General features: G+C 39.7%; 1 protein-coding gene across 4 annotated transcripts in view; it reads right to left on the bottom strand.

Moving 5' to 3' along the window:
• cadpsa (Ca2+-dependent activator protein for secretion a) overlaps positions 1 to 13632 on the bottom strand; it is a 416704-nt gene that overhangs the window by 97836 nt on the left and 305236 nt on the right. For 3 of the 4 annotated variants that reach the window (XM_067998836.1, XM_067998835.1, XM_067998837.1), the window contains exons 13-16: positions 10860 to 11047; positions 4154 to 4255; positions 1946 to 2009; positions 1536 to 1659 (exon numbers count right to left, since the gene is read on the bottom strand). In XM_067998836.1, the coding sequence (XP_067854937.1) occupies positions 1536 to 1659; positions 1946 to 2009; positions 4154 to 4255; positions 10860 to 11047 (478 nt within the window). Of the gene's footprint in view, positions 1 to 1535; positions 1660 to 1945; positions 2010 to 4153; positions 4256 to 9695; positions 9867 to 10859; positions 11048 to 13632 lie in introns of all 4 variants that reach the window. The other variant, XM_067998838.1, reaches the window with a different exon arrangement.

Genomic DNA, 13632 nt, shown 5'->3' on the forward strand with positions numbered 1-13632 from the left:
AAGGCTAAAAATCTGTGAATACAACAAATATAAACAAATCAAATACGAATTTGACTTCAACAGACACTCTGCTAAAACTATCATCATATGGATATTCATTTTAAACAGATTTGAATTAGAAAGCATGAAACAATCCTTCCATTTTTTAGATGATTCTTTCTTTTAGGTATCTTATGTCTTTTGAGGGTGACTTTCTATTTTGAATGTTTGGGGGTGAATTTCCACAAAGTTCTCCTGCTCGTCTGACGTAACTTCAGTGGAAGAGCTGCGGAAATCCTGAGAAAATGGTGTAAATGGTGTTTTTCTGAGGTTTCTGGAGCTCTTGTACTAAAATATGGCGGACAAGCGGAAGAACCCTTGCAAAATTTTGTTGGCTTTGTATTTACTTTTCTTCCCTTCCCATTTCTTTTGTTCTATCCAAGCCCTGCACCAACCCTGGATGGGTGAGTGGGTGATCCTGTCCCAGGTTGTCATCAATGCTTCTCTGATGTGGCTTCTAACATGGTGTGGCCTGTGGATGCCTCCCTGTCTATTTTCAATCCCTTTGTGAGGAGGTGCCTGTCTCTTCTCAGTGCCATCAGACAGCAACATGGCTGAAATCAGGAACTTAGCAAGTGTGGGAAATGAAACGCGTGTCCCTTCATTCTGTGACACTGTGCATTAATGCTCCAATATGGTGCAGCACCATTACATGATATTTCTGACCATTACATATTTCTGACCTTCTTGGTCATGAATATAAATAACAATAGATCCAATGTTACCATTCTGTTTTATCTCACTTTGCAACACAATATAATTTATAGCCCTTTGGAAACCTTTCAAATTCCAGTGATGATACAGAAAAAGCTTACCTTCTTTTCATAACTGCAGACGATAGTAAAATGTTGTTTAAACTGTTAAATAACGTACTCAAGATTTCTGTTTTTGTTGCATAGTGTTTCTGGTAGTGAGGGTCACTTTCTATACATATTTCCAAATCTAAACTACTGGATTGTGATAAATCACGTTACTGGCGGTAATTTATAATTCTACAGCTATTGTGATTCGAGTTTGTGTATATTGTGTGTTGAAACACTGTGCTCTAAAATTTGTCATCAATTCCCAAATTTTTTTTAAAAACCTGTTTCAGATATAGGTTACTATGATTACCTGACACTATTAACAATAATATTGACATTGCTTCACCTGTCAGATCTGCAATGCACAGCCCATAAATCATTTAGTGCTAATGTATATTTGCTAACTTATCACTAAACTAAACCAAGCCAACCATACAAATAGCCTGAAGCTTGTTTTGAAAATAAGCAAACGATTCTAACTAAATAGTTTAACAATATTTAGTAACTGTACATCATTAAGAAGTTTTTAATTTGCTTATAAAATAGAAACATTTTATTTTTAGGACTATATATTCTTAAAAAATACAAAATTTCTGAATCAACACTCATTTACATATGAATTTTTCTTAATAATCTGTCTCCAAGTGTTTCACCTATTGAAGCGCATTCATAAGAAGCCTTTCTGTTACTTACCTTCGATTTTGGCATATTCAGAAAGTCGTGTATAGTTCACTAGGGCTGCTTTCTCCAGACATTTCCGAATGACAACTTTAACTTCTTCTTGAGGAACAGGAGTTACTATATCTTTCATCAGCACCTTTGCAATTACAGAAATGGTAGTGCATTATATATATGTCCTGAGTTAGGGAAATGGAAATAATGGTTACCCCATACTCTTTATGACTTGTCCTATGGGACTTTTCCTGACACCAGAAAAAGTTGGACTGGACAGCAATTTAGATTAGGGCCAGGCAATTTCTAACTGGGGTATTTAGGAGGAATTTTTAGATGTATGGATAATTATACTTTAAACATGCCTGGCACATTAACAATAAATTACTCCTGATATGTAAACTTCAGACAGTAAAATATTAACTACTCACCCTCTCCAGGAGAGACAAGGTAGCCTTTAGTGCACCCTCAGGTCGTCCAAAAGGAAAGCAGTACCTGTCGGCAAGACAGATTTTATCAATTACTTTTCAACAAAATGTTTTTAAAATGTTCAGTATGTATCCTAGTTAATTTCCTGGACCACAAAAAGCACAATTCACAGGATAACCTCATCCTTCTTATTAGTTTAGATTAACACAATGGTAACTTATTAAGCATTACAATATCTTCCAATACTTGCACATTCATGTAGTGCTTATGTAAATAAGGTGAACTAAAGAAGCTAGATAGCTGAATTGTCTTGGAACAGTTTAGTACTATGCTATACAGGGTATTCTGGGCTGTATAACAATATTACGTATGTTCACTGGCCTAGGAATTCGATGGGGAGTGTTGTTTCTTGGGCACTAAATGCGTCTAGGGCCACGCTTGAAACAGGCGTTCAGCCCTTTCCACATGCAAATAAGGAGCTTGACGCCTATTTGAGGCCCCTGTCCAAAATTGGGTTGCCCGAATACAACTGGCACTGGACCGGCTGCATTCAGGAAAACCAGGTTTACATGTGGTCCAACCGGTGGTCCTTAAAGTCACCGCTGCAGGCAGTCACCGAAATGGTAAGTTTGTAAAGAATACAAACCTGAATGTGAAGCCGGGAGGGGCAGGAGTGCTCCTCCCGACCGCAAATTAAAACTGTGGGCGGCTGCTGGCCACCGCTCTCACCCCCTCGCGATCACGTCTCGACCCACTTCCGATTGCCGCCTCGACCCCCAGCCCCCCTCCCCCACCCACCGTTCCGTTGTCCCGTACGTCCTCCCTTTCACGGTCACCCTCCTCACAATTGACCCTTCTCTCCCAGTCGCCCCCCTTCTGATCGGCCCCCTTTAAGCACTTACCTGAGGGCTGTTGTCACCAACACAGCAGCCCGAAATACAAAACCTCTTCGTCAGCGAGCTGCCTGGAATGCCCAGAAGGTGTCCGCAGTTCACCGATGTCATTTAAATGAGGCCCAATATCGGGTGCGCCTCGGGTATACCCACTCAGGCGCAGGGATTATTCCTTGCACCCAGTTTGCAGGAACACATTTCTAGGCCACTATGTCTTAAGAACTGTCAGCTATTCCATATACTATAAATCACTGGTTGTAGATAAGGGCTACGCAGTCAGGTGGCTGGATAATGAAAGGGTGGCTCCCAGAGGCTTATAGCTGTCAATTAGGGGGAGAAAGCACAGCCAATGGTCAAAAGGAGTAATGTGCAAGAAGATATCACAGTCTGTTCTGACCGGTAAAGCAACTGGTCTTTGGCACTGGTCATCCGTCAGTAACTCATCCAATATGTTAGCCTAGGCAGTGAATTTTGACAGGCTATTTGATAATGGCGGAGGAGGACCCTGTCCTCACACGATGTTCACACATGTATTTCCAGCAGAGGTCAATGGCTAATGATCAGGAGTACGAATCCGAGCTATTTTCTTACCTTCCTTGTCCAGGAGCTCTAAGGCTGTCCCTCCTGAAATTATCTAACTCAACACAGACTGGGAATCAAATCTGGGACTTTCCTGGTCTGTACGGCTCCATCCAAGACAGTGCACAAGCCGTTGGGCGTAACTTCCACAGTACGTAGTTTAAAAAAATAGCAGATCCATGGGACTAATTTCAAGGTAGCAATCTAATTTGAGATATTAGATAACCACAATAAAGAACTTGAACTTCCATTTCATGGTTTATGTCTTCATCTGAACCTCACAAATGAGAATGCTGCTTTGTAATCACTTCCAGATTTTACAGTGATATTAAATCTTATTGACTGGAAGGAGTTAAAACTAGTCCAACTAATGTTTTGTTGGGCAGTACAGTATATCATTAACTGAGTTCTGAGGAAGGTTCCAAAACGTAAAACATCTTGTCTGATTTCTCCACAGATGCTGCCTGACCCGTTGAGTGTTTCCAGCATTTTTTGTTTTTATGTCATTAACTCATTTCTGCAGATGATGCTACAAACATTTTTTCTGGTTCTTTATTAAGTTATACAGAGCTGGCATAAGATTTTACGGTAACATTTAATTCTTATCAGAATAGCGTGTCCTGAGAGATATTAAGTTGTCTGTTCCTGTACTCATCCATAAAATCAAACAGCCTTCTACTACTTGCAATAATTAGAAAGTGTATCAACTAGCTTGACATTATATCTGCTTGTGCTCACCTAAAGTGAGTAATCTGATTCTCAAGCAGTAAAAGCAGTCTCTCCTTGATCTCCTCGAAACGTTCTTTTTCTTCCACTGTTACAGTTCCTATTCCATCGGGCCTGGAAACAAAAAAATGACAGTTAGCAGTATTCAGAGCAAGCCAGACCAGTGTGTATCATAATTCTATGCACAACCAAAAACTTGTGAAGTAACATTCACTCACTTCTATCTTTGCAGCATTCAGTTCAGTATTTAATAGTATACCCACTTTTTAGGGCTGTGGTATAACTTCTATACATTTTTATGCGTTTATATGGAAGTTCTCCAGGAATGCAGGAAAGATGAATTTCATTGGGAAGATCTGCTTTTAATCAGTTACTGATTTATTTGGGAATAGATTAGCAAATTATAATTAAATAATATTCAGTCTTATTTTTGCCATTAAATATGTTTTTGTGAAGGTGCTAAATAGTGTTCATGTTATGAGGCAGAAATACTGTTCAACACCTTACTGATTAAAAGACAAAAAAAGACAACCATTTTATATTTTGTTATGGTTGTACTAAGTTTTGGTGCGTAAGCCCTTTGGGGGATGTTGCCTTGTGGAAACAATGCCCCAGTTTGGGGCTATAAATTTATTTAATGTTGTTCTGGCTATTAAAGAGACATTGGGGTGGATCTTCCCTCCGAGTGGACTTTGGGCGACTAGCAGGCAGAAAGTACCTGCTGGCCACTATCGGTGGTCCCGACATGAGGCCTGGTCCATTTTGAGGGCCGGGCCAGGCCGGGCCTCATTAGCATTGGGCGGGTGGGCTGCAGACGGATAATCGAGGGCTCCGGGGCAGCCCGCCGGCTCCAGGCCGCTGCAATATCCTGGCTGCAGGATGGTAAGTAGGAAGGGAGGGCCTGATATCTGGGGCGGGAACGGGGAGGGGAGGGCGAGCTAGCGCAGCAGCGGCCCAGCCTGGTTTTGTGGAGCCTGGAGAAGCTCTTCTGCTCCTGCCCCACAAAAATATTGTTTAAATTACCTTTCGGCTCCTCTTAGGCCCAGCCTCCAGCTGATACTGGCCGGAGCTGCAAGACGCACGCTCTGTCCAGTTCAGTCCAAAAATGGCATTGGAATCCTATTGACATCATAAGACCCCGATTTAAATACTTCAATCAGCTGGGCGCCCTCTTTAAGCGGTTGTTCGCGCTACTTACTCACAGGACCCCAGCAAAATGTCAATGGCCACCGCGTGCGGCAGCAACAAGCCGGTAAGCTAATACGCTCCATTTTCAGGTCCCTACCATCTTGTTTCCACTGGGCGGGAGGCCTGTAGGTTCAACCCATTTACTGATGAGCAAAGCGTGCTGACATTACATTGCCATTTTTTTTAAACTGACGGTGCCTTTCCTTCAAAGTTTTAAACCTTAAAATAACATCTTTGCTACTGACGCTAACCTGTAGCCACATCACTGGAACACTTTCACAGTAATATGATAGTACTAATACAAATGCTTTAAGCATACTTTGTGCTGCTGTAAATTGTGACTATAAAATTAAGCATTTAAACTGTCCAATCAAAGGGTATATTTCATTTTCATTCAATTAAAAAGAGCTTAAAATTAAAAAAAATCTTTTTTTCGCCTTTCATGGATTTTAAAGATGACAAACTGCAGTTTTAAAAAAATGTCTTCACTGCACAATTCAAAGATCTTTGTGTTAAACACTCAGTGCCACTTTTTGACCTCTTCTACTTAGTAAGCAGGGAACATATCATTAAAACTACGAGAAGGTTGCTTTTCCCAGGCTATTTCCCATATGGCTTAGGTTTTGGATGAAGTGTGTTTTATAAAAGAGAACAAATTCAGTCCTGCACAAATAAGCATTTCCTTATTATTTCACAACTTCAGGCTAAACAATATGGATAGTTCCTGAATATTTACACCAGCCAATAATCCATAATAAGAGGGAAAGAGGCCGACCTAATCCTTTCACGAAAGGAAGCAACAGCCCAGACAAACAACATTACCAGGTTCTTCAGTCAAAAGCAAAGTAGAGGGATTTGTATTTTACTATCCAGTCTACACTAGCTCAGTCTCCCTTTCTGTAGTGTGAGTAGACTGTGAATAGAATAAACAGTCCTTTTCCATAGGCCTCCTTCAGTGTACACTTTAAGCTGTGCAAATCCCCAGCACCAGCCTGTTTGGCAACACAAAAGCATGATAAGGGATTACAGAACCTCTAATAAACCTCCTGTCAGGGGTTAATTGGTCAGCTTTATTTCTCTTTATTTGCAAGCATCAATTGTGACCTTAGGCTCAGAAATTACAATCTATACTGCAGTGCTGCAGTGACCAATAAGATAGAAAGCTGTTAATACGGCAAATCATCCCACATGAAATCCTACTCTAGAGCTAGGGAAGCAAATTCTTTTTACGCTTATTTTAGTGAAGCTTATTGAGCTACATCTTCCGTTTAAAACAGTAAAAATGTCAGTGCGAATATAACGTTATAAATATGTCTTATACTTTCAAGGCCTTTGAATAATGTACAGATTTATTTGTCTAAACCAAAAAAAATACACGTTGGATTAAAGGCTTTACAACTCTGAATACTCGTCCCTTCTACTGTTAAAAGTACCATGTGATGCATTTCTTTTTTATTCAAATAGAAAAGGATGAGGTCTTTAAATCATTAAACTAAACCTTTGATTTGAGATTTAGAATTCTCACCTGCTAATAAAGTGCTAATCATTAAAGCATTTCTAAGATATAAATGAAAATGGGCTATCACCTACAAAAAATATCAATATTTGCATACTGGAAATATAAACTGTACATAATGTACATTTTGGTTTAATCTTGCAGTGGAATGGAAACCCCTCGCAGCACATTCAGTTACAGAACATTTGGGTACCTGAGATAAAATCTGTGATGAATATGTAACACAATATGACATCTATAGTATTGTTCAGATAATGGAATGACTGGACTGCATTTTGTTTTTTAAAACATTTAAGCTACACAGTACACTTAATAGGGACTGTGTGTGTTAATAACAAAAGTAAAACAAAAACACATCAAAAAATTAAACTAGAGTCCGTTTTTAAAATCCAATTGTTTATAATAATTGCAGAAATCCAAGATTTTTTTCAAAGCAGATGCTAACAGCTAGCTATTATGTGGCAGGACTAGTGATGGGTGCCGAGCATTTGACCACAAGAGTAGTACAATCCACAGGTCAATTGTAACCATTTTTGGAGTGGTTTTGATGTCTCGGAGGGCCTGCCAACTGAAACCCGTCATGGCCACTAGGATTTCCTTTCTCAAACAGCTGCGGACTATATTACATCTGACATGATGAGCGTCTTTCGACTCTACCTTTCAAAACTTCGGCAAACCATTTTCTCACTGTCGTTCACAAAGATGACATTTTCGGCAGCGTGATAGGAAAGATGTCATGTTGGTTGCTTTTCAAGTCTTTGTCACAGTGGTTAGCACCAGTTCTGTCAGCTTCACTCTCCTCACAGTCTCCTATCTCGGGCCATGTCACAAATAATAAAATTTCCAATGCTTTTTGTCAAAATTTACAAATAATCGAGCCCCCGCTATACTACTTTTTATAGCTTTCGTGGCTTAGTGGATCTTTCCTACAAAATGATGGGAAAATGAGAAAGAGAATTTTTAACATGTTTGAGCGTGCAGAGTTGCATCTGGTTTCGTTATATAAAAATCTGGTTTAGTAATAAGAATTAAAATTGAATTTTAAAAACTAAATTAGCACAATAGCAAAACAAAAGACTATACACTATTAGAGCTACTGTCAATATTTATTCATATAAAAGAAGGGGGAAATACTTTTTATACAGATTTGGAATTGTCTTACAGTGGTATTTGCTACAAAAGTGTTTCTGCATAGGTGATTTAAATGGAGTTACGAAACATTACTTTTTAAAACAATATTAATTTCATTGTTTGTCAGTTCCTTTCATGATAGTTACTGAGTTTCATGATTTTAAATATACCTATTTCTTTTCAATTTTCTATTAGCTCTCCCACTGAAAAGTATGCACGGAAATCTTTTGCATTGCATAGGTCAAACAATTTTAATATGTCATTTAAGGTTTGTAAATAATAACATACATTTTTTGTACAGAAACCTTTGTTACTTTCTACATTGACATTGATCAGATAGAAAGACCATTTCAGTGTACTGGAACCTAGGACACCAGCTAGTTAGTTTCTTCTTGGTGACAGCTTGTCATTCTGTCAGTCTTGACCTTCAGGCTGTCCTGTAACATCTGAATCACATTCGCTCTCTACTCTCTGACTGACTGCAAGCTACTGTTGTCTCACTGTCTAACCCAATAATAACACAATACAAACAGACAACTTACAGCAACTCCACCACACGAAAATATAATGTCTATCCCTGGCACATATTAAAATCTACATGCAGTTAGACCTGCATTTGACCCTGTTTATTTCAATATAAATGCCTACATTTCTATTTCAACTGAAGCCATCAAATGCTTGAATAACAACTTTTTGCTTTCTTAGCTGTCTTTTAATGATCACAGTGGACTTGAACAAGTCTGAATTTTAAAATGACTATTTCCTTTGATTTTAAGTTTAACTACCAAATGTTACCTGTCATTTGCTTTCATGAAGCTCATGACTAGGGATACACTGGTAAACCAACACTATGATTACTGGTTACTGGTTAAAGGCTAACATTTGGGTATGACTTTGTTCCATTTCTAGTACTTACAAATCTTTCTTCAACATTAACATCAGTGTTTCTGTTTTATGTCCATATTTTTGCTAACATGAACATCTCATAATTGTTCTAACTTTTTATGATGCATTTATGCAAAGGACCTCTTGTAAAACAGTGACACGTGGAGCTGGCTTGATGACCCTGCTAGCTTATTCTTGGATGGGTTACTTCAACAGTACAGACTTCAGTTATAAGAGGTTTTCTTTATCCTATGTAGGTTCCTTCAAGAGTACCTTTTATATAACACAACATATAAAACACTTTAAGTACTGTTAGACGTATGTAAAAGTGAATAATGCGTCAATGTACCTGCTTGGGTGGTTTAGAGACTCAGGGAATTAGTGTACCAATTTGCTATGGTGGGATATGCTTTGTGTTTGTAATTCTTTATATGGCAATTCTGAGATGTCAACTGTCAAAGCTAGGCACAGCACAAAAGTGAGGCATCTACCCACAAGGAGAATCAGAGAATTGGAGGTCAAGTGAATTAGGGACTAATCTACACACCTCCTAAAGGCCAGCTACAGAGCAACTATAGCAGAGGCCTTGGAAAAGATCTCTTGGTCATCTTCTTAGTCAGGGAATGGTATATAGTGTAGTACAAGGAGGAGGAGGAAACTAAAGAACGGAAATAATGAACAAAATCAATATGGAGAGGAAAGAAAATATACATGTATAGAGGTACCTGCTGACACTTCTTCTGCTGATATTTGCTACCATAGTTACTATGTAAACTTGTGCAGCTTTTATTATTCATTAACACCACCTTTAACTCTGCACAAAATGGCACTTACCTTTTTGGCTCAGGTTTTGGTTGAGACTTGGCATCCTTTCTAGAACCTTTTCTAGACTCCTTTCTGTCCTTTTTTAGGTCACTCTCGGGCTCATTTGCTGAGGGATTGGGTGATTTGTCCCCCTCACCATCTACACTTGGCTGTGACACAAGTAATTCTGGCACTTTCACACTTTAAAGGATGGTTGGTTTGTAGAAAGCCAGAAACAGAACCAAGGAAGCGTGAAAGAAATAAAGAAAAATCAAAGTACAACAAACTAAAGAAAACATGAAAAGGGAATGATGAATAAATGAGTGGAAAACAGAAGCCAACAGAAGCACTTCTAAAATAAGAGTTACACCTGTAAACAAAAATCCAACTGAAATGAAATATATATCTTTTGTAGAATCATCCAGCATACCTCTAAGCATTAGTTTACGTGAGGTGTTGAGTAAATCCAAACGGAACTAAACTATGCTTAAATAAAAAGTGGTATGGCTCCATACATACAGAATTTTAGAATATGCCACCGAACCGACATTTATGTATTATGTTGGAGTGTGTACTGATTGCTATAAATTGCAGCATGTGAGTCATCACCTACTTCAAAATCTTATAATACAATCTTTCTATAAAAAGAACATTTTCTATTGTACTGTGCAGCCTACACTGTTAACACATGCTTGTACACTTCAACACGGCAGGAGAGATGTCTGCGTACTTGCCTATAATGTGGTCTATTGGCGATATATATTGTTCAGTTTCCAGAAGTGAAGGCATTCATGGGATTTGTTCTCTCCATATGACCATTTCATATTTTAAATGTATCTTCTACCGTTCGATTTGGGTAGTGTCACCTCCATCTAATACTTTAAACAGCATGGATAATACATACAGGTTGTATGTCTGATAAACATATTGTTTGGAAATAAAACAAAGATAAAGAGAAGGGTATTGCTGTACTAGTACCATGTTATGTGTCAGTGTGGAATGGAAAATATGGATACAACCATTGAATGGAAAAGATCCTCTTGTGTTCTCAGGAATTCATTTTCTTCTTGTCTAACGCTGACAAATATTGGAATGTAAATGTTTATCCCTCCTGCATCAGGCTAATACAAAATCCTCTGTTCTGTCCATCACAATGACTATGGTCTCTTACGTTACATTGTTATTGAACTCTACCTGTTGCCGTGAACATGTGAAGCGCAGAAGGCAAAGCTGTAGTGAAGCAGGGTTGGGTCAATCATTGCTCCGTTTTCTGCCCTTTCAAGCAAATCATTGAGGTAGCAGAGATGTCTGTGACAGCCTCTGGTTCCATAACGTGCACAGTATTCATCCAGCACGAACACCTGGCCAGGGCTAAACCAGCCCTGTGGAATAGAAAATCAAAATCTCTCAGAAAAGGCTTTGTAAACAGATTTGCATGTTATTAACTGACTCTACGGAACACTATTTATACTAAATAAACATGTGAATCAATAATTAGTTGTAATTATAATTAAAATACAATTTAAAATATCATTCAGTAACCTACATTAGATAACAGAAACATTTATTGAACAGAATCTTTTATGACAGTTTATAGTAAAATTAAATCTCAGCATCTGGAATAGTGTGCTGTAGGAAAATCATAACACTTTTTTGGGGGGGGGGGCGGGATTTGTATTCATCAATGTGAAGGATTTAATGATAGGAATGGAACAATTTATCATTTTGAGCATCAAGTACTGTCAGCTCTGTTTTCCCATTTATAAAATAAAGCTCCTTTTACTCTACTGCTTTGAGATTGCCAAATTAGTGCAAATTTATGACAGATTGTGAGCAATTTTGTTCTGTGGACCTATACCCACTAGATACATAATTGAGACTACCCAAACCCATTCCACCCAGACGATTACAGTTGGCAGAGAAGAGACTTGGTGTAGGGGGGAAGGGATTTTTGACTTCCATCTGAAATGGGAATGAAGTCGGCATAGAGGCTGTGCTGCCTGCCTATAGCCAGCGTCGGGAGGCCCAAATTATTTTCAGGTTTGGGCCTCATGTGAATGTATCTGGCGAGATGTGGGCAACAAACGAGAGCTTCGCTGCAGCTTGTCGTTTGTGGGAGGGCAGGAAATCAGCTGGCTCCTACGCTGAGCAGGCCGGCAGATCGGGAGGGAAAGCCGATCCTGAGAGGAGCAGGTGAGTACGTGCTGGAAATGGGCTGTAGTATTTTTGTAGAGCCAGGAGGAGAAGGAGTGCTCTTCCTAGCCCCAAAGAAATTCCCTCCCCATAATCTCTGGGCCTTTTGTAGAGTGGTTTTCGGAGGTCCCTATATGGATCATTGGTTAGGCTGCTCACTGCGTGGTACAAATGGGCACAACATGCATAGCGCATGCTCTGCCCATTTGTACCTGAAAATTAAAAACTTTTGCATATTTAAGCACTCTCCCGATGGAAACAAACAGGTGTGCTGTTCACCCATCTATGAGCCCCCTGAAAATTGCATCAAGTAAGTCTTAGGCATCCATGGGGTGGCCAAAGTGCCCTCCTGATTTTCAGGTGAGAAACGGGCATTCCAACAGTCCAGGCTAGGTTCAAACCCAGGTCCTAGAGGGAAAATGTCAGTGAATTGATAAAACTACTGATTTTATTCACAATAAATAAAGGCTATAGTACTTTTAATTTTCTGAGTGACAATATCAGTCCACTAGAAGTATAAAAAGCTCCTTTATATTTAATCATTCATATAGATTGTGTGGATGGATGAAAAGGTGGTGATGAATACACACAACAATAACAAGTTGCATTCAGGAAAGAACTTGCATTATACAACGGCTTTCATGTCCTCAGGACATCCCAAAGCACTTCACAGCCAATGAAGTACTGTCGTAATGTAGGAAAAAGTAGCAGCCAATTTGCACATGGCAAGGTCCCACAAACAGCAATGAGATAAATGACCAAACAATCTGTTTTAATAGTGGTGGTTCAGGGAAAAATGTTGGCTAGGACATTGTGAGAACTCCCTATCTCTTCTTTGAATAATGTCATGAGATGTTTTACGCCCACCTGAGAGGGTAGACAGGGCTTTGGTTTAACATCTCATCTGAAAGATGTCACCTCCAACACCCCCTCAGTACTGCACTGAAGTATCAGCCTAGATTATATGCATGCGTTTCGGGAGTCACTCTTGAATCCATAACCTTCTGCCTCAGAGGCAAGGGTGCTACCTCTCAGCCAAGGCTAATACCTTTTCGTATAGCCCATTAAAGTAGAATATCATCCCAAAATTCCTCGCAGAAGCATGAGGAAAAAATGTGCCGAGTTGATAAAACGATATTAGGAAGGATGACCAAAAGCTTGGTCAAAGGTTTTATGGACGGTCTTAAAGGAGGAGAGCGAGGTGGAACTCAGAGGGGTTTAGGAAGGGAATCCCAGGTCATGGGGCCTAGGTGGCTCAAGGCACAGCCACCAATGATGCAATGAAAAGAAGGGAGGATGTTGAAACAGCCGGTGTTACAGGAATGGAGTGTTCAGCGGGACATTTTAGAGCAGGAGATTACAGAGATAGAGAGGGGCGAGGTCATGGAGGATTTAAAAACATGAAACATAATTTGAAATTTGACACATTGGGGAATCAGAAGCCAATATAGGTCAGTGAGGGCAGGGGTGACTGGAATAGTCGAGTCTGGAGGTGATGAAGGTCTGGATGAGGGCTTCAGCAGCAGATGGGCTGAGGCAGGGTTGGCGATGGTCGATGTTATAGAGGTGGAAATAGGTGATCTTTGTGAGGGAGTGGATATGCGGTCGGAGCTCAGCTCATGGTTGAATAGAATGCGAAGGATGTGAACAGTCTGGTTCAACCTGAGACCGTGGGGTGAGGGTATGGAGTTTGTGGCAGGGGCAAAAGATGAGGGTTCGGCCTCTCCAATATTTAGCTGGAGGAAATTCTGTCTCATCCAAACTGAATGTTGGA

The sequence above is a fragment of the Heptranchias perlo genome, chromosome 17 (genome assembly GCF_035084215.1).
Source record: "Heptranchias perlo isolate sHepPer1 chromosome 17, sHepPer1.hap1, whole genome shotgun sequence".
NCBI lineage: Eukaryota > Metazoa > Chordata > Chondrichthyes > Hexanchiformes > Hexanchidae > Heptranchias > Heptranchias perlo.